Source organism: Centroberyx gerrardi, chromosome 2, assembly GCF_048128805.1.
Source record: "Centroberyx gerrardi isolate f3 chromosome 2, fCenGer3.hap1.cur.20231027, whole genome shotgun sequence".
Taxonomy (NCBI): Eukaryota; Metazoa; Chordata; class Actinopteri; order Beryciformes; family Berycidae; genus Centroberyx; species Centroberyx gerrardi.
Window position 1 is genome coordinate 19,924,653 of NC_135998.1, and position 27,802 is coordinate 19,952,454.

The 27,802-nt window shown below is 41.0% G+C and overlaps 1 protein-coding gene across 4 annotated transcripts in view; it reads left to right on the top strand.

Moving 5' to 3' along the window:
* Nucleotides 1-376: 376 nt before the first annotated feature.
* The window catches only part of znf462 (zinc finger protein 462), a 56,573-nt gene continuing 29,147 nt past the window's right edge, over nucleotides 377-27,802 (top strand). For all 4 annotated transcript variants that reach the window (XM_071896751.2, XM_071896752.2, XM_071896749.2 and 1 more), the window contains exons 1-2: nucleotides 377-669; nucleotides 27,371-27,621. In XM_071896751.2, coding sequence (XP_071752852.2) covers nucleotides 27,411-27,621 — 211 coding nt within the window. In that variant the 5' untranslated portion in view covers nucleotides 377-669; nucleotides 27,371-27,410. The remainder of the gene's footprint in view (nucleotides 670-27,370; nucleotides 27,622-27,802) is intronic.

Below are 27,802 nucleotides of genomic sequence, written 5' to 3' on the forward strand. Positions count from 1 at the left end.
GAAAATATTATTTTAATGGGCTTACATCAAATAGTTTTTTATTTTTAGAATAAAGATGTATTGCAACTATTATATTTGCTTCTATCTATCTATCTATCTATCTATCTATCTATCTATCTATTTGTCTGTCTGTCTGTCTGTCTGTCTGTCTATCTGTCTATCTGTCTGTCTGTCTGTCTGTCTGTCTGTCTGTCTGGTACAAGTGTGCAGCAGCAGCATCACCGCCAAAGTGAACTGCAGATAACCTCATGACGTGGCAGACATATGGAAAGCCTATATAAAATTCTCAGCGCCCACATTTATCTGGTGGTGGTCCGAGCCGCTGATAAGGGTTTGCTGGCTATTTGACTTCAGTCTAGATGAAGGATGAGCTTCTCAGACATAGACGTTGTCCATCCTGCTGATGCTCCCTCCTCGTCTCATCGTAAACTCTTGTGCACCCTCTGGTGCTTGCTAGTCTCCCAAACTTCTTTGTGTAGCCTGCTTTGCAGATTGTCTTCCTTGTCTGTGTGGTTGCTCATTATTCAGAGACAGACGGATCTCAGGTCATCTGCAGCTGCAGCAAAGGAGAAGCAGGAAAGATGGCGATCATCCATTAGACCGACCGGGCACACGCATGAAATACGAGGACAACTTTTTGGAAGATCGCTTGAGGAGAAGATTGTACCTGTGAGTTTTTTGTTACACTATATTTCCAGTTTCGCCAAGATTGTGGCTGGGCTTTCAAGGTCTACGAGAACGTCGGTATGGTAGATCATGGGATATAATTTGGAGAGCGCCTCGTGAATGACCTGGAAAGAGCTGATCCCCCTTTTCTTTTTAGTTCAGGTCCAGCCGACTTGGGAGAGAAAGCCGGGGCGAGAATAGACGGGTGGGCGCTCCGGCTGGCACCCATGTAGCCAAAGTCAAGTGGGTCTTCTAGCTTCCCAATAATATCCTACCAACCTATCGCTTCCTTGCTATGTCGCCTTTCGGTTTGTTGTCAAAGTGACACAAGGAAATGGACACGGCGCTTTAGCGGCTGCCTGCATGTTTCAGCACCGGAGTGAGTGTTTTGTTATTCTGACATGTCTGGTCAGGGAATTAGCCTTGCTGTACCGTCCCTTTTTCTGGCCGTGCATGTTGTTGTGCGTTAGCTTCATGGAGAAGCCATTGCACGGATTGCTCTCCTCTCCCAACCAGCCTCCATTAGCGACACAGTCAGTGTAGCTGGCATAGCCGCTGGTCCACGTCCAGTCACTCACCATGAAAGCCATGTCCAGTGGAGGCTATGTGCTCCCCGACGGCTCCCCTCCCACCACCACCACACAACCACCACAATTAAGAACAGAAAACCCTTATCTGGTGTGGATTTGAGACGGTTCTCCACAGGGTTGGAGCTGTATCTAGATATCTCTGGTGGTGAAATGCATGCAGGCGCAGTGTGGGTTATGTATTTTTTCGTGTGTGTGTGGTGGTGGTGGTTGTGTGTTTCTCGCTCGTGCCTGACTGTGTGGATGCCTATTGCTGTCAGTGGTCTGAAGTCAGGTATGTCATACTAGTAGGGCTTCACCATAAAATGGAGGAAAGCAGATGAGTCTCCAAGGAGAGCCCTGGAGTCAGACAGGCAGGATCCCTCACGCCAGAACAAAGGTTGACTCTATTAAAAAAAAAAAACTATCTCTTTCTCCTTGTTGTTTTTTTCTCCCTTTACCTCGAAAGTTTGTCTGCTTATGGATGCAGGAGAACTCAGAAAAGTGAGGTTAGATCATTTAGAGGGGGGCTGTGGAATAAAAGTCAAGGTTAACTTCTTTTTTTTTTTTTCCCACCCTCTTCCCCCCCCCATAAACGTATTGCTTTAATTTACATGATTAAACACATTTTGACCGATTTTCCCCTCACGCCATGCAGCTTTAATGGAATATTAAAGATTTACTTAAGACTGTTGGACAGTGTTTGCGATGGTGATGGCTGAGGGACACATGGATGAGATAGGAATTTTAATGCTGAATAATGCAGTGTTTTAGCCTGCAGGTAGTTAATGTTCAACAAAGTGGTCCTTGCACACATGCACACACACACACGCACACACACACACGCACACACACACACACACACACACACACGCACACACACTTTCTGAGAGAGAAGTGATTGCTCTTGCAGATAGTTTCTTAAAGGAAGTTCTCAAGATGATTCTCACCAGTTTGTTTCAGATGAGTTTTTTGTCAGATTGGGGTTCAAGTGCTGTTATCTACTCGCTGTGTGGTGGATTTAATTTAAAAACTAAGGTATTTTGATTTATATATTTACTTTTTAATTTGTAGACTTTATTTTAGACGTGCTAGTGGACACCCCTGTTCTGCTTTTTGGGCTCCGTGCGCGCACACCTGTTATTTCAAGATTGTACTTTATTTCTGTGGTGTTTTTTAAGTTTTCTAATTCATGCAAAAGTGATCTAGACTGTTGGATTAGGTGGTTGGTAGTTTATAAATAGGGTGCACGTTACAACACACTTAAGGTAATGATATGTGGCTACTGGACAGCCATAGGTGACTTTTTCATAAATTATATCCTGAAGGTCTCTGTAGACCAGCCTGTCAGGAGAGTGAGGGAGGTGTGTTTGTAAGCCGCTGTGTTTTGTGTGTTTGTGTGCGTGGGACTTGCTGTGTGTCCGTGTGTGTGTGTGTGTGTGTGTGTGTGTGTGTGGCTGTGCTATGCTCTGCAGTTCCCCTGGCCACTGTGTGAAATCTTGCTGACAAGGAGACTGAGCTTGACACACTGTGCTGCGACAACGGTGGGGCTGAGAAGAGCAATCAAAATGGTGGCGATGCTCCTTCTCCCTGGTGTGGCAGGGCAAACAGGTTCTCAAGGAGGAGCTGAGAGAGGATGTCTGGGCAGGAATCTGCTGTGGTCGACATTTGTTTCACAGACGGGCTGCACTGGATACTCTGCTGAAGGATGTTCTGCAAATGAGCCCAAGTGTTTTAATGCCGGATTTGATTTTGATGTTTTTAGAAGAAGCCTCCAAGCCTGCTTAGATTATCAGTGGGACACTAGCGGACGCGTTATCTCGGTTTTGCACTTGGGTTTCCTATATTAACTTTCACAGCTTCTTCAGCTAATTCTTGACTCTCTCCCAATTGTCAGAAAATATTTCATAGCTCATTCATGCTACAGTCGTGGATAATCTATGGGCCCAGTATTTAAGTTCAGCTCATCAGCTAAGGTCATGTAGGCCCGGGCTGTTTGTTTTTCCTCGAGTAGCAGTGGTGAAATGTGCAGCAGTTTGTCTTATAGTGTTGGCTATTCAAATATTGATCCCAGTAGTCTCTAAAAGCTATAGGCTACATTTCTGAATGAGTTAATTTCTGAAGTATAGGCAATAAGATACTATGTTATCACACAAATCAGTTAAAAAAAAAAATTTCACACTCATATTGTTTATACTTGCACTTGTAGGTGTATTTGTAATTTTATGGTCTTAGTGTTTGACTGACTAACTATTTGTATTATGTGCTACAAAGTCAATCCAAATCAAACTACTTGACTTTTACCCCTGCATAAATATTTAATACAGATTTTTTGCTTTATTGCAGTTCAGTTTTAAGGTGACAGCACAGTAGTAAACTATGCTAGATACTTTTGGACAAAATTACATAACAGGATTTTTGTAAGGTATTTCAGGATTACACTAAAAAGCAACCGTTTTGAAAGACAGGGTAGGGGATTAAACAAGAGAGACTTCTGTGATGGTTTGAATGCTGGAAGGAAGTGGTGGTGGAGCTCATCACTCACTCTGATACTCTTTCTCAGTCTCTCTCTCTCTCTCTCTCTCTCTCTCTCTCTCTCTCTCTCTCTCTCTCTCTCTCTCTCTCTCTCTCTCACTCACTCTCACTCTCTCTCACACACACTCTCACTCACTTGGTGATGCACTCCTCCATTCTTCTCTACCTGGGGCAGTGAAGAAGGCTAGAGAGACACACAAAAGCCAATTGAAATGCTCCAGTGAGTGCTTTCTTGACATGATGCATGGCTCATGAGATGCAGCCTGGCCCTACTGCTACACTTGTAAGTGTACAGAAACACTCTAGCCCCAGTTCCAAAAGTCTCTAGTCATTATAGCAGAAACCATCCTACCCTCTCTTGCATTTTAACTGACCGTCTCCACACCATAGACACATTCCTTCATTTTCATTTAATTGCATGCATTCTGAAAACACGGCATTGTTAAAACATCCCAGCATCCACTGAATAATTAAACACTGTATAACTAGGTAGGCCTGTTTGAAAAACTAAAATGCATCTGTCACTTAAAGGTTTCAGTGGAACAAGGAAGTGGCTGGCTAGAGGAGGTGTCTTTCCAGTTTCTGTTGTCAGTTGCCACGTTACACCACTGCTAAACTGGTTCCTCCTCTTGGCTTTCCATCAGAACTTCAACATTTCAACCTTTGCTTGTCTTGTTTGGAAAAGCAGCTGTGTTTGTAGCGCAGATATAGCTCACGGTTCTGTGATCTGTCTTTGATATTCCTTTCAACATGCATACATCAAACATATGGGGACCTAGTTTTGTCTAAAATGAAGATGATCTGTCGGTGTTGTCAATTCGTCCAATAAGATAAATCAAGCCATCAACACTGGCTTTCTCTCAGGTTAGGAAGCTAGCCTCAATTCAGGCTTCATTCCCTCCTCTAATAAGACACAGTAAACCAACTCTGTCAGCCTTGAGCTGCCTGTGGTGGAAAAATCCTGAATTCTTTGGAGACGCCCGTTCCTTGGGCAGTGTGGTGCCACTGGACAAGGCCTTCATTGAGCAGGAACAGGAGTGGTCTTGTAGAAGGGATCCACTGGCTCGGCCTACGAAGCAACAGAGCTGTCCAAGGACGATTAAATATTTAAGGGCTTGGAAAGGAGGTCTCAGTGGTAAGTTAATATTGATGGGTCTCTCATCTTTCCTTCTCAAACTTGTTGAGTCGCCTCGAGAGGTTGTCTTGGCGCACCTGGAGAGGAACCTCGCTTCTTCACCTCTAAGCTAAACACTCACCTTTTAAAAGATCAACATCACAAAGTCTTAGAGTAAAACTCAGACTCAGAGTATGAGTTTTCCACTCTTTGTCCATGCCTCCTCTGTGTCTTGGTCAGTCTGAAATCCTCCATCCTGACTAGCTTGTAACCTCACCCACTCCCTGTAACTGTAGTAACTGCCATGTCAGGGTTACAAGGAAGTCAGCAATGCAGCATTTTCTGGCAGTTGTCCACTGAACGCCATTTACAAGAAACCCTTCTGTGCATCTCATAGTCTTCTCTTGTAATCATGTTTTCTTTTTTTGCAAATTGGTGTAAGAAGGCATTTCTGTTTTAGGGAAAAAGGCAGATAGGAATAAAATATACTTTTTAGATCTTTTGGCAGAGATGTGAGAGGAGAGAGGAACCTTCAATAGCTGATGTGCTTCATAGCCAGGAATAGAAACCATAGTTCCATTAAATGATTATTATAGTATTTCCAGATTCATTATTTTAAGATATGAATTTTATGATATGAAGGAACAGTAATATACTGTAGAATATTGTATACAACATTGTTATGCTAGTCAGATCATACATTTAATAACAATACCTCATTTACTGTGGCTTCTTTAACCAAAGACCACTAGTGATCATATCGAGGGCTTGGAGCCAAGGGGCGTATTTTGGGCAAATATGAGTATTATATATCAATTGAAAGGTATCAGTGAGATCTTTTCAGTGCCAAAAGGACACAACTGAAATCATGACCCATAAGTTTTAATTAAACAAAAACTGAAAGCCGTAACAGTAAAAGTAGGGTTTTGTTTGCTGCTTAAAGGGCGTAACTGCACTTACGCCCTTTTGACACCAAGCAAAACCCCACTTTTGACACTGAACAGGCATTGTGGATAGAGGATTCTAACAGCACTTAGGTCAACTCAAAATGCATGCTGGCGTAAGTAATGCTAGCATGGCAGCATGATCACATAATTTTTAGTATCCTATTCATAATATTCTAGGTCAATATTAGATGAATGTAAATATGTTAATATTCCCATGATATACTTAGGCCTATAGATTCTATGAACTGGTCAAGATGAGCTCTGATAGTAAGACTGCTGGTAGCTGAAGTTATCCCTCAGTGTTATGAGGAGTTTTACAGGTCTTTGAATGTGTCCCAGGACACATCAATAAGTGATGTGTCCTGGGACACATACAAAAATGTATTATACTAGCAAAAGAAAAAAAAAGTAGTAGTTTAGAATCAAAAGTAGTTTCTTATGTCTATAGAGGTTTATTAAAAAGGTTTATTAAAAGTTTTTAACAGAAAAAATGTATCAATCAATTTGATATGTTCCATGTAGCCGACCATTTTAAAGGCCTTGGTGAAAGTTGCTGAGCATTACTTCAAGATAAAGATATTCATTCTGATCTTGTTTTATATTTTAGTGTTGACTGAAGTGTAATTGCTAGATTTGTATTAAAATGAATGTGTTTTACAATTGTTTACTTACATACGCCCATATTCTGCATGGCTGTATTGGGACAATGTGCCAAAAAGGCGTGTTTCACTCTTTTGCCAAAGTTTGTTTTGGCTCTCCTGTAAAATCTACTATAACACACTTACTTTCGCTCCAAGCCCTCGATATTTACTTTGTAAAGTTTGGTACCTCGTGCCATGAACCTGCAGACAATCTGTATAGTCTGTTTATAATGTAGAATTTATAGGAAACTTACAAACATCAACATATGTAGCCTGAGATAATATAGAGTTTAGACAACAGGCGATTGATTTACTTCAGGAAATAGTTCCCTAGGAGACACGGACTACATGGCTGCACGGAATGTAAGGTTTCCTGGAGTAATTGTCCTTGTGGAAAAACACTTCCTGGTTTCTCTCCAAGATCTGTCTTTGGACATCCTTCAGTTGCTTGTCTCTTCAATGGCTTTTAGCTTGTCCATGGTCCTGTCTGTTTCCATTTGGGAGAATGAAAGATGTTTTCAACTTCAATTGTTGGACTGCGAACATGTAAATTACGTAATGTTGAATAGACTAGCACACAAAATCAGTTTTGTTTTAGCCTACTTGTGTACTTGAATTTTTTTTTTCTGAATTGCTCTTTCCAAGCTCAAGGGAAGAAAACCTCTTGAGAAAACCAAATACATCTACCTATTCCTTCCCACATAAAATTGTAAAAATAATCATGCCTAAGGCTTGCAATTAAATTGTGCACTTAATCATTTTTGGATGGAATATTTAATTAACCATGTTGCTGAGGGTCGCCCCAAGTTTTTATCTTTTATGCTTTTTAATCTAGAAAAGGGATTTTATCTCTCTAGTGAAACTGTAAAATGTATGAAGAACCTGTTTAAAACATGTTTGAGACAAGAGTGATCTAGAGCTGATAAAAGTGTGTTTTTACTTTAGCGTGTTAGTGTTGTGCTCTGTGGTGAACCTTTGCAGATGTCTCCTGAAGCTCTGGTGTAAACCCACAGTATCTCAGGGGGGAGTGAGTCAAAGCTCTATATTTGGAGGCATGATCCTCGGATCTCTTTAGAACGTCGTCTTTAGCCAGTGAAGAGCAGACGAGCTCCACTACTGGTGGCCATCTTTGCACTGAACACAAACACACATCTCACTTCTGCTTTTGCTGACAGCCATGACAATCTGCAGAGGAACCAACAGGAGGGAAGCTGCTTGCCCAGGTCTGTGCTCTTAAAGCTAAACAGTTCCATCTGTGTAACAAGATAGCAGAGCTAGCAGAGGCAGCTCCAGTCAGCAGAGCAGGACAGTCAGAGACCTTGAGGAGCACAAAATGGTGGATGGCCATGCCACTGATACTCCAGTGTGATTGGCTGTGTCTCCTTGGCCACAGTGGGGCTGCTGTGTGAAATGGAGTCCTCTGTGTGGAGCGCTGGCCCAGCCTCTGCTCTGATGCAGAAGATAATTCTGTCAGCCCCGAGAGAGCGAGTGAGAGAGAAGAGAGAGCGGCCAAGTGAGGTGACTACACTAACACAGGTTGAGCAATAGTCTTCAGAGAACCCTTGCCTTGCAAGTCTGTTAGCTTCCAGCCCTTAGCCACACTGGAAAGCTTCATTTCCAGGGTTTGGTCTCATCCTTGAACATTTAGACTTCTGTTATTATTTGTATTTTTCACATGCGCAGTTGTGCCTTTTCCATCTCACAGACTAGGCTATTAAAATACAACTATAAAAGGTTGATTTTGGGGTGTGTTGGCATAAGAATGAAGAGAGTGACTATGTGAGGGTATTCATTATCTAACCTTCACACACAGCAGCTTAGGGATTTACCAGCCCCACGTTTTGTTGCTTTGTGCATGGAGAAATTTAAAGCTTGAAGGTCACGTAAATATCTGAGAAGGCTCACAATTGAAAGGTAAATGCAGGACAGATGCTAATGCATGGAAGGACTGCTCAAGAACTGCATTGTGAGTGGAGGAGTAGTTTTTACCAGCCGTATGGATTTTTCACCATGACAACCCGAAGACAGCGGTCACATGGAAGATGGCCATTAATGCTCCTCTCCTCCTGATCTGCTTGGTCATTATCTTCTGCCTGCGCACAAGAGGCCAAACGTCGCCATTGAGTGCTCTGTGTTGCAACCATCCGCTTTTAAGAAGGAACAGTCTGAGCCCTTTGCAAGAAACAAAGGCTGCCCTCGGAGCAAGGTTACGTGTACTATGATGGTCGGCTCCTTTCTCTCTTTTTTTTTTTTTCAGCTTTAGAAAGAAATATGGAATTAGCAAGCTAGATCTCTTTTTTAATGGAGAAAGGAAATGCATTGGTTTGTAAAGAAAGCTCCTATAAAGAGTGGAGTGAGAGCAGTGATATTAAGTATTAAAGGCTGGCTGACTGGGTGGGTGATGTCAGGTAACCATCTGTCAGAGAGGGAGAGGCTGACACAGGCTCCGTCTGACCTTGCAGTATGGACGACCCAGACATGAAATAGCAAATTATCGTCTCTTCCTGGGATTAGCGTAGTATTGCAACTACAGGAACCATGCTAATGGTGTCTCTCTCTCTCTCTCTCTCTCTCTCTCTCTCTCTCTCTCTCTCTCTCTCTCTCTCTCTCTCTCTCTCTCTCTCTCTCTCTCTTCTCTCTCTCTCTCTTTTTGATCTGAAGACTTGCTTGAAGCCCTCAGTCAGCAGTATACTTTGAGGTCCAAAGATCAAAATTCTTCCCCCCTCTATTGGTTGTCCTTTATTACTGAGGTGACGCATGTACATTTCATGTAATGCATGAACTTCAGCGTTTAATCTGATGGAATCTCAAGAACAGTATTGACGACAAGTAAAACATTTTTAAAGAATAACATTGCGAACATTCAGTAATGCAGTGAAAAATGGATCTTTCAGGGGTTAAAACTCTCAGTTCAGTTGCTTCTCCTTCATTTCGTTCCACTAAACCTATATTTAGCCTACATAACAGGATGTATGCATCTCGTAAACACGTTCTACTCCTTTACCCAGAATCCTTATGGTTTGTCGGGGCCCGCTGTGGCGAGGTGTTTCTTTTTTGCCCCCTCTGATTGTGACATTAGTGAAGGTCAGGCTGCAGACAGATCAGAAAAGCTCTCTGGACTGCAATGTCTGAGAAGCTCTGCACCTGTATTTACCAATCCTCTCAGACAAGGAGTTCAGATCTGGGATTACTGGGCTGGTTCTCTGAATGTTCACATTTTTGACATTCATTTGAATATAGTAACCAGCAAAAGCAAGGTAAAAACAAAAGCCTGCTCATTTCTAACTAATTTCTCTGTGTTTAAGAATGGGAAAACTAAAACGCCTTGTTTGCATAAGCGTACACATACATATAGCTAATTTACCTCCACCTTAGATAAACTGAAATGACTAATTGGATCAAATAAAAGTAGAATTTCACTAAAGGTCCATAGTGTATTTCAGTGTGCAGAGGCTAGCATAGCAACAAGGAGCTAACACAAGATCTTCAAGATCTTGCTGTCGAAGGTTTCAGATTAGGACATATAGGATACAGAAAGATTTCAAAGACCTTAAATATTTCCTGGAGCACAGTGAAGATTGTAATGAAGAAGTGGAGGAAACATGGCACCATCAGGACTTTGCCTAGTTCAGGTCGTCCCTCTAAGATGGATGACTGTGCAAAGAGGTCGCCTGTAAGGGAAGCTACCAAGAGGCCACCAGCAACCTTAAAATAACTGTCTGTCCACTCCATGCATGTAACAGTTGTGTGTTCTCTGCACTTCTGGGCTGAGGAGTAGGATGGCAAGATGGAGGCCACTTCTCACTAAAAAGGACACCAGGTCCCGTCTTAATTATGCAAGAAGATACAGTTAATCTCCCAAAACCGTATGGGGAAATGTCTTCTGGTCTGATGAAATCAGGGTAGAACTTTTTTCGAAAGATGTGTTTCGTTCAGAGGCAATACAGGCCATCATCTTAATAACACTGCCTATTGTTGAGTACAGTATGATGGTGGTGGCAGATTTCTATAGGGCTGTTTCTTTTTTGGCGGACGGGGAAAATGAATAGCTCCAGACGCCGAGGTATTTTGGGGAAAAATCTGCTGTTCTCTGCAAAAAGCTCGAGTTAAGGAAGAATTTCATCCTTCATCATAACAACGATGAAAAGAAAATTCCTAAATTCAGATGTGCCAAGTTGGTAGAGACTAATCCAAACACTTACTGCCTATATCGAAGCTAAATGTGCTTCTATTCAGTATTAACTGAAGGGTATGCACAACTAAGGCATTTCAGTTTTCCTTTTTTAGTACATTGTCAGAAATGAATAGCCTTTTGGTTTTACCTGTATTCAAATGAAAGTCTGACTCAATGGGTTTTTATGTTAGGCCACAAAGCAGTAAAACTAGAAAATTTGAAAGGGCCTTGATAACTGTAAATTGTAAAACTAACACAATAAATAAATGTTGGAGCAAAAAGACATGGCCTTTCTCCAGAAGCGACCCATTGATGCAGTCAAATGGAGCGGTCTTACAGCATGGGAGGACATTTTTTCTGTTTTGTTTAAAAACTATTTGTGCATTTTTATTTTATATCCAATATTTCAGATGGATTTAGGGCTTTACGATGGAGGAGGGCTAGAGGAGCATTTCTGGTCAAGGCTATGTTAGCTGGTTAATGGTTGACCTAGTTTTTTTGGATGCCATATGTTTCCTGAAACAGATTTGTTGTCAGATTAACGCCAGTGTTTTTGTCAGGTGGCTGATAATATCTCATCTCATTGTTGATGATTGTAGCCCCTTTCAGAGATGTTTTGGACGATTAGCCCATCCATGGTGGGTTGATTCATTATACACGTTACAGTCTCAGTCTTACTGTGATTAGGGCATAAACATGTTTCTGCACAGCGGGTGATTTAGGCCTGATGCAGGGTCACTGTGCTTAGAAGAGACAGATGTATCACAATGCCGCCCTGATGTTAGAAAAATGTCACAAAACAAAAATCTTTGAATTAACATCAGAGTCGGTTCCGTACTGAAGGTAGCATAATGATAAAGCTTAATCTTAAACTTAAATGACAAAATGTATCGCGTTGATATTTAATATTTGTCGCTGTGTATCATAAGCGGCAACTTGCAGGGCGACGTCTCCGGTGACATCACTGTCATCTGGCCGGCTCTACTCTTGTTTTGTTCCGTTCTGCTGTATTCTATTCCATTCCAGGCCATTCCCATCTCTTTCATTCCATTCCAGTAGATGTCTGATGAATGTTATGACAAAACGTTTATACTGAACACTATTGATTTCTCACATCTCCTCTGAATAGGCCTGGTCCATTGATCGGCCAGGTGGGATCGATGTCTCATCTCTGTGTATTCAGACTTCCTCAAATGAGCAGCACCATGTGATCACATCATTTAAGGAAGCTCTCCGCTCTGACGCCAGAGAGGGAGGAGTGCAGAGGTAATGGATGAGGTCACTGTCCACCTCGCTCTCATCACACAAAGGCTGAAACTCAGTTGGAATTAGATATCTATCCATCAGGTGCAGGTGGTTAGATTGTGGTCATTTGTTACATTTTCCATTGAATTACAGTACATTATTAACATATTACGGTTACAATTTCTCATCCATGTATAAGAATCAATGTATTTTAGGCCAAAGCAAGAGGTAGTATGGGGTTCTCGGCATCAAGTTTGGATGCATGGACTATACAGTAACAGCACCTGAGGCTTACATGCGTATTAACACAGCGAGGGACGACGGTGCAGTGTTGTGGTTTCATCTGTCGATACAGTGCAGCTTGTGTGAAGGGATGAGGCAGGGGCACAGTATTGGAATATGAAGGTCAGTCAGGTCAGACAGGCTCTCCTCTTTTGAACCGGTGTTGTTATCTACTACAATGCCGACCGATAAAAGCCCAACTGTGAGCCAACTCGAGTGTGAGCTGCATGCAGGCCAAACGATCGGTTCAAACGGGAGACTGTTATTTTGGTTGGCTTGCGTAACTTTCGGAGTGCGCCATTCCCAATCTGAACCAAAATAACTTGCAAAGCGTGCATCGGGAATTTCTTGGGAGATCCTTTTCAGGGAATAATGCCCTGTGACATATTCAGACCGCGTGGCTTAATGTTTAGAGACCTGCAGGTGAGGCTGAGCCATGAAAAATCACTGACATGTTGACAGTGGAATTCTGGGCTCTGTGTGTAGTTGAGGGGGTGATGGTGCTGTGTGTGTGTGTGTGTGTGTGTGTGTGTGTGTGTGTGTGTGTGCGCGCAGGTGAGTGCATGTATGCATGCTACATGCACATATGGATGCATGTCGGCCTACAGTGGTACACAAACCTTAATTATGCTTCCTAGTTACCCTTTGGCAGTGGGTTGAGGCCAGTAGCAGCACCGCGTCTGTTCACCAGAAATAATACAGTTGGAATGTGCTTCTAATTATATCATAAATGTATCTGGCTCGCTATGAAAAAAAAGCATTACCACCACATTGTCAGTTGATGTTTTTTTGGGTTTTTTTGGTGGCCACTGGTTCTGTTTATATGAAGACATAGTCTGTGGGATCAACTTTACTGCGCTGTAGTGCGCCTCCTTTTTTTGGCTGAGAAGTCTTTTTGACTGCTCATTATTACTGTATTTCCACTTGGAGATGTCTCATTAACAACTTCACAGCATGTTTACAGGGGTTTCCACTAAATATCTAAACCATAATTTCCTTAGACATTCATAAAACTTTAAAGTAATGGTTTCAAAACACTGTTTTACATGCAGAGCTGCTGTGATAAAATCTAATGTCATGGCTAAGTAGGAGGCTATGGTTGAGTGAGTTTTGCTACAGCAGAAATGGAAATGGTCTGTTAAGATTCCCCACAGACATGGAAAGGAGTGAGTCAGTTGTGCTGACCCTCACGTCAGTGTCTGTGGCGGCTCTATTTGCGACTCAGGGCAGCCTGGATAGTAGTGGCAGTCACTGACTCGCTGTTTCACTGTTTTGGTGTTTTGTCTGAGCCAGTTTTGGACCTGTTATATGTCTCTAATATAGTTGGAATCCATCCAAGTCTAGACTCACAAACTGTCCACTCTGAACAGATTTAGATTCCTCCAGGATATTGTTTTTTTTTGTTATTTTTGCAACAAAAAATGCTTGATGTTGTGACATCTTGCTTTAAAATTGAGGAATTAGTAAAAATTGTAAGTGAGGGAAAAATTTTACTAAATAAACTTTTTAATCACTTCTTGTGATACTGTACACTAAAGAAACTACTCAATACTTTAGTCCTCATCTGTTTTTTATTTTTCGGGTTCAAAGGAAAGTACTGTGCTTTAATTTAATTTTTAATAAATATACCTTCAACTCTGCATCAGCACATTAAGCACCAAATTAAGTCCGTCCATTTGACTATGTTTCAATATTATAAAACTCCACAGTTTCATTAAAAAAGTGCCCATTTACATTTAAGGTTGACTTTTCTGTCCTGTTTTTCAGACTAACAGTATGAAAACCAAAGGCTCATGATCAGTTGAAACTGTAATATTGCAGGTTAAATGAAAAACAAAGTGCACTCAACTTCTTACACCTGAATAAAACTTGCGTATGAAACTACAACCCTAACTGTCTGAATCATCCTTCATCTCCTCTCTCTCAAAAACTCCTCTGCAAAGTTGTTAGTTGTAGTATAAGAGGACCAAGGTAGACATAGTTTGTTGAGATGAAAGTTGGATGCTGTGATAGCATAGTCCCATTTGACTTCCTGATACTTCCAAATTAAAGAGATCACAGCTTTAGTTAGTAAAACTTCTCTGGATGGTTTTATTATTCTAGGGGAGGTCTAGTGATTGTACCTGAGCACCCATGTCAGGGTTAGGGTGGAACAACAAGTCACTGATTTCCTCCAGTCCCCAGGTAAAAAAATCCAGCCAAAGATGCACTGATTGTTTCTTTTCTGAAAAAAATAGCAAATGTCCTTCAAGTTGACATATTCAAAATGACTCACATCTCTTTATATTAGAAATTAAATCAGTGGAAAATAAGGGGAAAGCATTTTTGATGTGAATCCATTACCATGCTATCTTAAGTATTTAACATGACTGCATTGGTAAACTAGAAGGGCACTCGGAGAGCGCAGACCTCCGCCAAGGTTCGTGCTATTATTGCTTGTTCGTGAGTCGGATCCGGATCCGCTCCAAAATTTAATGGGTTCTTCCTTGGCCCATGCTACACCCTTCCACGAAGTTTCATGAAAATCGGGCCAGTAGTTTTTCTGTAATCCTGCTAACAGACAAACAAACGGCACCGAAAACATAACCTCCTTGGCGGAAGTAACTAGAAAATGTGCTCAATGAAGTTATGCACCTTTTGGTGACATGCCACGCCCACCACCACGCCCCCTTTTGGCCAATCAACATGAAAAGTTAATCAGTTCTTCCTTGGCCCATAACCAACCTTCATACCAAGTTTTGTGCAAATCCGTGGCCAACCTTTTGAGATATCCCGCTAACAGACGGACGGACAGACAAACAGGGTGAAAACATTCACTCCTTGGTGGAGGTAAATAGGAGCAATGTAGTGATTTCAGAAAATAACAGAATATACTGAATTTCTTTGAAAACTCAGGAATTCAACTCAAATGCCATCCAGTCATGAACTACATATTATACACTGCTTGACTTTTCTCATGGAGAATCCACCCTACACACTAACATCCTTTAGCGATGTATTCAAGGAAGAAGGATGCAATTAGTTTATTAGAAGTTAAAATTTACAAACCTTTAGCCTTAACTGCCTAATAAATAATTTGGTGTATGATAACATAAAGAAAGGTTATAATTTTTTTTTAAAGGGCGTAAACAATTTTTCAAAATCTGATTTTTCTATTTGTATTTTATAGTTACAGATACATTCCTAGAATCTCCTTTTCACTCTGATTATTACTTTGCATAATTGGGCGCTGTGTAGAGTCAGAGGTGTGTAGGTGTCGCGTTTAGGAAGAGCAGACTGTGCAGTAAAGTGTTTACTAAAATTAAAAAATCAAGTGTGACAGCAAGGTGGGCGGGCAGGCTAGCCATGCAAATAAGTCCCTAATATTGAAACAGACCAATGTTCATTTCATCATCAAACAAATATGAAAACTTTCAATTAAATATTGCGTGCTGTAAGTTCCATGTGCCCTGCGGCAGGCACACTGCCCCGGTGCCTGTTCACAACATTTTCACTGTTGGCATCTCCCAGCAGTTCAGGCAAGTGCAGCACCAAGGTTGTCCATGGCTGGGATGACTAGTAGCCCTGTTGCTGCGTCTTTCAGCGCCCGCACATCAAACATCACTCCAGGGAGACGAGGGAGGACCGTTTCAAGGTCTTCATCCTTCTCGCCTGGAGTCATGGCATCTCTTTCAGCCTGTGGGTGCAAAATAACAAGGAATACCAATAGGTGTTCTACACAGATCAATACAAAGACAGATAAATAATAGTTAGGGTGAAATTCTGAAAGAAGTACCTCTTACCCTTATTGAACTTTGAACGTTCCACCTCAAAACTTGTCTCCTTCAATAATATGGGAAAAAACATTTTAAGTTACCTGACTGCTCAACATTTATAGCATTATAGATCCTGGAGCCACATGGCATTATAATACATTTGGGGTTTATATGTACAACAGTGTTGGTAGATAATCAAAAAGCCAACACACTTTTATTCTCCATAGTCAAATTGCCATTGCCTACTGTACTTGATCTACTGTTACAAACACCATGGCTTTAGATGACAACTTCTGAGACAACTGGCAATTTCTTGGTAGTCAAAGATCAGGTAAACATTTCACAGCTAATTCAAATAACGTCAAACTCGGTTAGCAGGTTAAAAATACCAACGTAGGTCTATTGCTGACCTTTCTGTAAGCAGTCACTGTCCTCTGTTGATATAATGTTATTGGTTGAGTATCTGTGAACGTTTTACAAAACATGTTTGATATATTTATATAGTGTAGATACCGTCTCTGTGGACATGGTCACTGTTAAGCACCGGCTGAGTCATTCTGTTATTTGTAGTCACTTCTCTAGTCTCAGTAGAAAAGCCCAGGCGGGTTTAGAGGTTTGGGAGCTGCAGTCAGCCCAGTGACGTTAAAGTACTGGTGACACTGGTGTGAAGTGATAGCTGGGAAATACACTGCAAAACACCAGAGCAATGACTGCTCATCACCAATATTATCACAGCAATGTTTTTTAACACCTAGTTTTCTAGGTGTTAAAAAACATTGTCGTAACCTGACATAAAACAAGACCTTGTGAAAAAACTAAAACGGAACTAAAACAATATTGTCTACTTGTAAAACTTACCAAAATAAAGTAAAAAATATAGTTGAAATGTATCAAATACCACCCCTGAAGTAAACCAAAAAAAGGCTAGGCGCGACACTTGCTCGGTAGAAAAAATAAACTCTATTTATTACATTAAATCAAATATCAAATACCACCCCTACCAGAAGTACTAAAACTAGAACTGAAACTAAATAAAAACTAAACCAAAAGTAAACATTTGCAAAAACATTTTTTTATTAAAACTAAACTAAAACGACCACATCCGCACAGAAAATAAACTACAACTAAACTGAAATTGAAATAAAAATTGAAAACTATATAAGAATAAAATCAAATGAAAAATCCAGGACTATAATACTCCTGATGTCACCAAAATAAAGAAAAACAATAAACTTGTGTATTAGAATTTACATTTGTTTATGAAAAAACAACAACTGGGGCTTCATAAGTACACAACAAGTAACCAATTTGCATATTTTGTGATGTTGCATGAAGAATAAGAAATTTGAAGTGAGAGCTTGTGCTCGAGCCCATTTCCGCAGACAGCCTTGATTAGTTAGAATTGAGAGGTACATACTGTACGTGTGTGTCATTACAAACAGGTAAGAGTTGTATGGCAAGTCCCCCCCCCCCCCCCAGCTGCCATTAGCATTAGAATTGTTTGAATTGAATGGAGATATTTATGAATAGCCAGTCATGAAATGTTTTTGTGTCAGTCAATGACATGACTTATAATCTTGCTGTAAGTGTAAGTATAAGTGCTGAAAAAGTGTCAAAGTGTGCCAAAGATGGACGCATAGATTACTGTGAGGAAAATTTTCATGGTGTGGGAAATCCCCGTGTTGAGGAACAGTGAAACGTTCCGACCACGTCACACCTGTGAGCGCCTGTCCCTATCAGAGCATCTGAAACTGGTACAATGACTATTAACAAAGAGAGCCAGCATGCAAAGGCTTCTGGTTGTGGACTTGTTTGTCTTACCTTGGTGGTGTGCAGCAGAAGTCTCTGGCGCCGCAATACATTTTGGACGAAACAATCACAATAAAAACATGAAAAAAAAGCTCCTTCCATGTAAACAAATCTCATTCGCATCAAACCTGGACTCCTGTACTGGTGTCTCCCTGTGAGGCGCACTGTTATCTAGACTTAGATAACAGACTTTATTTTGAAGCCAAGCTTTGGTGTGTACAAGGTTTTAGGGATTATTATTTTCTGGAATTAGGTTACTGTTAATTACAGTTGTAGTGGGGCTTTGCTCTATCAGCTAATACTTGTTGCTATTGGGAAGAGATGGGAGAGGTGAGAGTTTGGCAAGGTTTTCTGAGCCACAACTATCATTTTAATAATCAGAAGTCCCATGCATAATTCATTACGTTTAGATTATGGACGCCGTTCTTCGTGAATATGATCATCTTGTCGGCTTGGTTACAATTTGGAAGATTGTATTTTTTGTTTCCTCCCAAATATGCTGTTTTGTAACACAGTTATTCCTAACACTGCTAATTTGTGTTAATGTTGATTTAGAAAATTATTTTAAATATGCATCTGTCTATCAATTCTGTAAAATTTGGCGTCAAGTTAGCTTGGTTACTGGGCAGGTGTAAAGCTTAGCCATGCTGTTAGATTTAACTCGGCCTGTATAGCACATGTTGATCCGGCATGTCCAGTTCTCCAGGGTTGCTGACATGGGGATGGGAGTAGCCATCTTGATCTCCAGCTTCTCTATCTGCTGTTTGTGCAAGAGGCCAAATTCTCCCTGGTCCTGTGACGCAACCTTTGCTGCTCTTCTGCAGGCACAATGAGATCTTTCTCTACTGTGTTTCACTCTCCTCTATCTCCTCAGCGGGGCTGAGTCTGATTAAACCTGCAGGACACTGTTGGCTGAAGAGATCAGAATTTGAAGTATTTTTGGTTGCCTTTTGCACTTTCTTGAAAATAAAAATGTATTGATTTTTCTCTGATGTTGTCATCTAATCTCTGCGAAAATCAATTTCCATGGCTCGGGCTACCTGCTATTACTGCCACTGTATTTTTCCTTTAAAAAGCTGGCTGTCATTTTCAATCAGTGGGTCATCAATTATTGAGGCTCTGCAAGTTGACAAGATGCACGTCCTGTCTTGTTTGCCAGATGAATTATCTGTAGCTGTGATTCTGGCCGTACAGTGTAACATATCCGTGGCCTTTCCTCTCCCCAACGGCATGAGATGGTGGCACTAACCAACAGTTAAGGACAAAACCTCTGTACTCCTAATCAGCTTAATGCTGGCTTATTCAAAGGCCCTCTTTCAGACAGAGCAGCTGCTGTCAGCCAGTTTGAGTAGAGGGTGTGACTGCTGGCAGAGCTCGCCGATGCAGAGAGACCGGTTGGTGATTAACAAATGTCAGTAGACTTTGGAATCTGGGGAGCCCAGTCTGATGGCTTTGTCCTCTGTTGCTCACCAGTGAAGGTCTCCCAGGTGGCTTGGTCATGCTCTCATGCTACCTCTCTTATCCTCCCACCCTTCCCCTTCCCCTTCAGGCCTGCTCTCCCCTTCTGCTTCTCTCTCTCCTTCCTCTCCGCCCCTTCTTGTCTGCTCTTCAAGCCCAGGGTTGCAGAGCTCTGAAAAAAAAAAAGGGAAGTTCAGACATGCTTTGCATTTTTAGACCCCCTTGTGGAACGTAGTTGACAGTTCCTAAAAACGTATTTATTCCTCCTCTGGTTTTTTGAAGAAGTGTAGCCAACGTGCCACTGGCTCTGACCTTCTCTGTGTTTTTCCATGGAATGGGGCTCCAGCATTTTTCTGAAAATCTCTTGATGTGAGAGATAATGTCCCCCAGAAATGAAAGGACTAGGCAAAGTCAGTCTGGCAAGAGTGCGAGGTGTTTTCTGCTGAGCTGTGTGGGCAGAGGGCTTGGGCACAGCACTGTACATCTGGCAGATAGATTTCTGTCAGCAGCTCTCCAGTGACAGCCTGCCTGCCTTTGAGGAAGAGGATCAGATCTGTGGGTCCATGTTGTGTGCTGGCTGAACACCTAAGCGCACATAGTCAGCTCCTAAAATGGCTGCCCTTGAAGCTCAGCTCAGAGGAGGATCTGAGCAGCTCAGTGGCTGTCTGTTAGAGCCCCAGCTGACTAGATGAAAGCAGTTACACAATCTCACCCATTAACTTGGTGTGGCACGGGGACTGACTGGCTGAAGAGACGGCCTACACTAAGGCAGATGGTGGTTGTGTAGGAGGCTTTTTTTTTTTTTTCTCCTCAGGCATTCCTCTCCCCTCCTTCTCCTAAAGGATTCTCTTGATATCCATGTCAAGGAACCTGGCATTAGAAGACAACTTTGTTCAGAACAGCGATGAACTGCCAAGAGAGCAGGGTGGGGCCCCTGGTGGGGCTGTAACCCGACCCTGAACAACAATGGAGCCCCTGGCTGCTCTGGGACACACTGGCAGCTTGGCCCGCTCACATGGAGCTCTCCGCTGGCCGGCCAGCTGGGTGTGGGACCAACTGTCTAGGGCTGCGTATCGTTTGGAAATTTCCGGTACCGGTACCTTGAATTTGATACCGGTACTTTTTCACATCTATGCTGAATAAAAGCTGATTTTGTAATGCAATACCTTTTTACTAAAAGAAGTAACGTTTGAACTCTTGAGTGTGACATTTATTTAATATAAAACAAGCCTTTATGAGTATTTATTTATTAGTATTGTTAGTAGTATTTATTTGTTCAAAATGCAATTTTACACTGTAAAAGAAAATCACACTATCAGATTCAAGTGGCAGATAGTTTGTTGTCACAAATATTGTACCACACCCTTTTGCTGTCAGCTTCAGTGAAATGTAGCCAGACCTTGGACCGTTTCTGCCACATTGTTTACTTTGAGCAAACCGAAAGATGAAGGTGTAGTGACACCTGGACAGATTTGTTTTTCCTGCCTGTGGCAAGTAGTTACCTAGCAAGCCAATCAGCAGTCACTAGGTTTTATAACAGGTGTGGTGATTGGAAGATGGATGTTGCAGGCTAAGATTAACCATTAAAGTACCAAACTTTGGCACCAAATGTTTTAACTATTTCCTAAGTTGGTAGTACCGACGTGATTCAGTTGGTGCCAAAAAAGCACCGATGCTCAGCCCTACAACTGGCAAGATTTATAATAATCAATAATAATAACAATAATAAGTTTGAATATTTAGGGTAGTATTTAGGCTATTTGTTTGTTTATTTAGTCAGTATGTAAGTTGGTAATACTTTTTTCATTTCACTAAATTGTACATAGTGTACGTAAAGTGACATTTTATGACAGCTGTTCCAATTTTTTCATGAAGAGTCGCATCTTGTCTTTCTCTGTGGATACTCTCCGTCACAGGTTGTTTTTTTTAGTCATACTAACTGCTTATCTGCGCTATGGGCTGTGGCTGGATGTTTGATTTACAAGACACCACGAGGTTTCAAGCTGAAGCGTCTTGATCCTCCAAGGAATGTAGGTGGGTAGATAGCTATGCATGATAAAAGAATGGAGCAACAATTCTCTTTAGGTATGAGTGTATATGTATAGGTATGTGTAGCCTAATGACACTATGAATGTCATTTCTTTTAGTTCTATAATTAATAGGCCTAACTACAAGTAGTAAGAATGTACTCTAATTATGACGATCCTATACAATAAAGTATCAAGCTACATGTGGGATATTGACTTGGAAAATTCAATTATTAGTCTGGGTGTCATTATTGCCATTGATTTGACATCCCCATGAGGGTCGGCCTGTAGGCTTTTCAGCAAGACTCTATGGAGGCTTGAGGTTACAGCAACACAAGATTATTTTTGGTCAGATTGAACACATCTTGCAAAAACGACCCGCAGAATATTATGATGTGGACTATTTTTTCCATCAATCCAATGTATTATACAAAAGTATGCACAAAGGGTCATGCTTGTAGTGTGAACCATTAATCCTCTTTGAATACATGCAAAATACTCCTGCCTTTGCCAAACATAATACACAGTTGACCACTTGTGGGAAATGGAAAAGAGATGTTTGGGAAAATAAGAATCAGCTTTCGGCAAAATTTGTGTTTTAGTTTGGCCCCCGAGAAGGTGCTCATCAATCTGTGACCATTTTGAATGGTAATGATATTTAAATGAAAACTATCCTGCTTTGTCAGTACACAAAGGAGTGCGGACAAGAGGGAAAATCTTGAAAATACTGTCTCCGAGTGTGTGTGTGTATGTGTGTGTGTGTGTGTGTGTGTATAGGCCTACACCCTTTCAAATTTTCCAGTTTTTACTTTCTAGTTTTTCTAGTTTCATATTTTCTACTTTTTTCACTGTCATTTGGATATAGTTACCAACAAAAACAAAAGGCTACTCATGTCTGACAATGTATAAAAAATGTAAAACACATTGGTGGCATAAGTGCGCACACCCCTTGGTTGTAATTGTGTTAGGATTTAACTAAACATTGCACAGAGCTAATTTGCCTTCATCTTAAATAAAATAGTGATTCTAATTAGACCAATTAAAACTGGGATTTCACTGAAGGTTTCTTAGTTGCTAAGTGTATTTCAGTGTGCAGAGGCTAGCATAGCAACAAGGAGCTAACACCAGATCTTCAAGATCTTGCTGTCGAAGGTTTCAGATTAGGACATATAGGATACAAAAAGATTTCAAAGACCTTAAATATTTCCTGGAGCACAGTGAAGATTGTAATGAAGAAGTGGAGGAAACATGGCACCATCAGGACTTTGCCTAGTTCAGGTCGTCCCTCTAAGATGGATGACTATGCAAAGAGGTCGCTTGTAAGGGAAGCTACCAAGAGGCCACCAGCAACCTTAAAATAACTGTCTGTCCACTCCATGCATGTAACAGTTGTGTGTTCTCTGCACTTCTGGGCTGAGGAGTAGGATGGCAAGATGGAGGCCACTTCTCACTAAAAAGGACATCCAGTCCCAATTATGCAAGAAGATACAGTTAATCTCCCAAAACCATGGATAAATGTCTTCTGGTCTGATAAAATCAGGGTAGAACTTTTTTCAAAAGATATGTTTCATTCAGAGCCAATACCAGTGTTTCCCACACAGAGGCTTTACCAGGTAAAGCCCTCTGGTCTTCTGGTCTCATGAAACCAAGGTGAACTTTTTGGTCTTAATTCCAAAATATGGTGCAGAGCCAATACAGCCCATCATCTTAATAACACACTACCTACTGTTCAGCATGTTGGCAGCATCTTTCTATGGGGCTGTTTCATTTTTTGGGGGATGGGGATCCTGACTCTGGTCAGGATAAAGGAGAAAATGAATAGTTCCAAACACCAAGGTATTTTGGGGAACAATCTTCTGTCCTCTGCAAAAATAAGCTCAAACAACGAATAACAAAGTCTGTCATCTTTCATCATGAAATGATAGAAAGAAAATTCCTAAATCAGTCGATAGACACTAATCCAAACACTGCTGCAAACTGCTGCTATTAAAGCAAAAGGTTCTTTTTCCATGAATTAAAGGGAAAATCCACCCCAAAACACCAACTCTGTTAAAAAATAGCTATTGGCGACATACCTTGCATTACTAGGCCCATTTTGTTGTTCGGTGCTGGATTTTTTTCTGTTCCCATGGATAGCTGACCACATGTAAACGATGTGATGTCATGTCGAGATATTTCCAGTGCAGCTACAATGGAGTTTAATAGCAGAATCTTCAAAGACAAAGGGCTTCTTTCTAGACTCACCATTTTGCACCGACGTTCAACAATCATACAGGGAGAAATCCATCGTAGAAGAGTCAGGGATACCAATTTCTCCACCAACAGTAGCCTCAATAGACCAGAATGCAATGCAGGCACAAGACATTTTGCGTTTTCAGTAAAGGGACGTGACTCTTGCTTTTTCTCAACCTGAACAAACTCACTCTCTTGCTCTTATTATTGCTAATGCCATCACTATTACTATTGCTCTCTCCACCTACACGTGAGACCAATGGCTGAATGCAACAAGTTAAGGACCATTCTCTCGGGGTTGTCCAAAGGCCTTTTGAGAAATATAAGAAATCACTAACTGAAGTAGAAGTAGACGTGGGCACACAAAAAAAAAGGAAATTACACCACTTGATCACAAAATAACTCTTGTAATGCACTGAACATCACAGATTGATGATATCTAACAGTGTAAATGGGTCTGAGGGGGAGACTTTCATTTTAATTGAGTGGTGTGCGCAGTTAAGCAACCACTGTCATAAGCAACCAATATTGCCACAAATGAGTATTCTTTGTTTATTACCTGAGACTTTGCTGGTTACTGTATCCAAGTGAAAGTGTGAAAAAAGTATCATTTACTGGGCTTTGATTTCAAGCCTCAAGGTTCAAAATGGTGAGCTTTAACTACCTATCTAAAAACCAATGTGAACCATAAGGCTTATATGCTATTTAATATGGTTGTTGAGATATAATGACAATTGATTACAATGCCATGATGAGCAAGCTGTGAAATGATGGCCACATCATCAGCTTGTGTTTTTCTGGCCAGGTCCAAACTACAGAATTGCCCCAAAGACATAAAGCCTTCATCCCTCTGTTGATTCATTCAATCTTATTTGAGAGCGGTTGATACAATCTGACAGAATAGTCTGCTGTAAATACTGGGCTGTGGAGCTGCTCTCCAGCTGTTGCTTATCCCAAGGTAATAAAAATGGGACAAATCAGCCCATAATCCCTCCTCAGTCCCTCCATTGTTCTTGGAACGATGCTATGCTAAAAAATAGGATCTTCTTAGGATTCTTAGTAACATCAGCATCTGCAGAATTCTGTTTTCTGACCCGCTGTATCAGTTTGTTGACAGCTCTAAAATTACATTCATTTTAGAAACTGGAATTACTCTCATTTTTATGTGAATTTGTGGTATTGCATCCATGTAGTTTCTTCATCATAATGAGACAACAACATACATTTGTGACTGTTGATCATAAATAATTCCAAATGTGTCTAATAATTTTCTAATTTCACATGATCTATTTATTTACTGTATCCGTGAATTGTGATTGGTTTGGTCCGGACACTAGGGCTGCATAATGAATGAATAAAAAAAAAAGCAAAAATGCAATATTGCCTATTGCAATTTACAAATCGTAAAAGGCAGATTTTTTTTTTTCTCAGAGGGAAACAGCCTCCTAAACAAAAGTCTAAAAATCATGATAAATGTTAGAGATGTCATTTTATTCAAATTTTGCAAACCAAGTTTAAATTTTTATTTTAGCGTCTCATATCCATTTTGAGCATAATTTAAGCATTGAAAAAAAATGCACAATAAGTTATGTCTACATTTATTGTGAATCAAATTACAATCACAATATTCAACAAAAATATTAGTTTTTCGTCGATGTTTTGCCATCCTTGTGTGTGCTCCTGTCAGGTAGACTACCTTTATATTTACTTTGGGTTGCCAGGCGCTGATGATCAGCGACTACTTGGTGACTAGTTACAGAACTTTTTACTGTGCCTGAGTCTTTCAAGAAGGCTACTCTTTTGAGGATTTCTCTGAAGCTTGCAGACAACAACCTCAGGGCTTTGAGTTTGCTCTGAAGCAGAGGTGAAGGAACTGCTCACTGTCTCAGATGTACAGGGGTACAGGGGTCAGTCTAACTCAGCTCACGCTTTTTTATCTGGTCTGCATGTGGCTCTCACTGGTTGCAGGGATTTGCTGGGGACAGTAGTGATAGCTTTTCATGAAAACCTCATCCCAAGGTACAAAGTGACACATGTATCATGATTCTCTCTTGATGTCTCTGCCAAAGACAAGCCCTGAACAGTAGCTTAGTATGCATGGCAGAGTGCAGAGTATCTGCACTAATCTTGTAATTAAACAGGAATCTGGACACTTTAGTTCACAAGCTCTCCCTCTCACCTTACATCTTCTTCATTTCCTTCTTAAAGGTCCGACCTGCTTGATCAGCCAATATATATGATGGTTAAAAGATGCTGAAGTCAAATGTTTTAATTCCATTTTTTTTTCACTAATTCTGCAAACTCTGCACAACTGACATTTGTACTCACCAGCATTTGAAACTTTAAACCGCAATTGTTGCATGAGTAGTTGCCATATTTACTGGATACACACATCCATCCATTTAGAATAGGGGAAAAAATCAGCAGAACGTGCTCCCATTTTCCACAATCCGCATGTTGAATTCAAGGATTCTCTGGACATTACCATGGTTGTAATCATGTTGCAGCAGACTGCCTGTTCTGTAGATTGGTTGACTTCTCTTTCCACATCTTGGTCCATTTGTGGCACATTAACTTACCAGGCCCTTGATCCTGGTGGGACTGCTGCAACAACTTGGTCAGTGCATTCATGCCTTGTGGAGGAATAACCATTTGAATACATCCATGTTTGACACAGTTCCAAATGCTGGGTGAAGAGGCTCTGCAATGCTATTAAATGAGGCTCTACTAACAGAAGGCTATCCTTTGAGCACATGCTCATGGACATTTGAAAGTGTCACATCTTTTGCTGTCCATTTCCTTCATTACGATCTCAGTTGACTTCAGTCCTTGGACTTTTTAATGGTTCTTATTTACATACAGTGAATCTCCTTGCTGCAGTATATCCCTCCTGAACTTGTAGTGTAATTGGCAGCTGGCAGAGTAGAGAGGTTGGGAGGGAGGTGGAGCAGTAACCCTTAGGAGGCCTAGAGCTCAGTTGTGTTAGTTGGAGCTGGAGCCGCTACAACAGCTTTGATCTTAGCATCAATTGTGTGATCTCCCTTGGCATCCACTTTCTGTCCCAGGTACCAAACCTCTTCAGCGAGCAATGGGCAAATGGTTCTGTTTTGTTTGAGACTAGCGTCTTCCATTCTTGCCAATAGTTTATATACAGTAGGTTCTTCAAGTGTGACTCCCTGGTTGTCCTGATAACTAGAATAACTAGGGGCTGAAAATGCTCCAAATAGTAACCTGCATGTGAATGTCCCTTGGAGTGTTAATAATCCTGTATTTCTTGGAGTCCTCATCATGGTGGATCTAATAATATTTGCGACTCCTGCCAGCCAATGTAGCCAATAGTGTGTGTATCCAAAGTGGAACTCCATATCCACTTTGGATATGGAGTTCTGCTCCAGGTTAGAAAGTATTTACAGTTAGGCTATTTGTAGTCCCCACATAATCTATACTCAGATCTTGGCCTGTAAAAGTGGGATGTAGTATCAGCAGTCACATGAGTGGTAATTTTGAAACCTTTTAAGGTCCTGGCCTGATTTTTGAACACTTTCTCATGCTTTGAGAGCACTTGGTGTCAGGGTCTCAGTATTCTGTTGCCTAGAGGGAACTCTGGGCTTTGCACCTTTAAAATCCACTAGGCTTTGCGCAAACTATAGGTTTTCATCCTGCCCTTGTCAATTATGGCAAATACTTATGGATGCAGGACTCCATAAGTAAGTTAAACATGTCTTACAGTGTTACATTATTCAGTATACATGCATACTGAGTAGCACAACATAGTATGGGTCTTATTCATACTGCTAGGTGACTATATAATATGATTCTCAAGAATTTCAGAATTATTTTTAAATTACAAAGACTTGAATTAACCTTTTAACCTGGCATGTACTCATACATTTTTTTTTCCCTTTTTTGCCCTCTGCAGGTTTCCCTGATTTTCCAGGGAGTGCACCCCCTTCTTAATTATGGAGGTATTGCAGTGTGATGGGTGTGACTTCCGTGCCGAGTCATATGATGACTTGAAGACCCACATTCAGGAAGTACACACTGTTTTCCTGCAGCCTGCAGATGCAGATGAGTCTGACTCTCTGAAAGATGAGGATGAAGACGAGGAAGAAGAAGAGGAATATGATGACAAGGATGACAAGGATTATACGCCTCCTAAAGCTGGAATGAGTATGGCTACCACATTACCTTAGACATTAATAGGGCTGCAACTAACGATTATTTTCATTGTCGATTAATCGATTAGTTGTTTGGTCTATGAAATGTCAGAAAATGGTGAAAAATGTCGATCAGTGTTTCCCAAAGCCCAAGATGACGTCCTCAAATGTCTTGTTTTGTCCACAACCCAAAG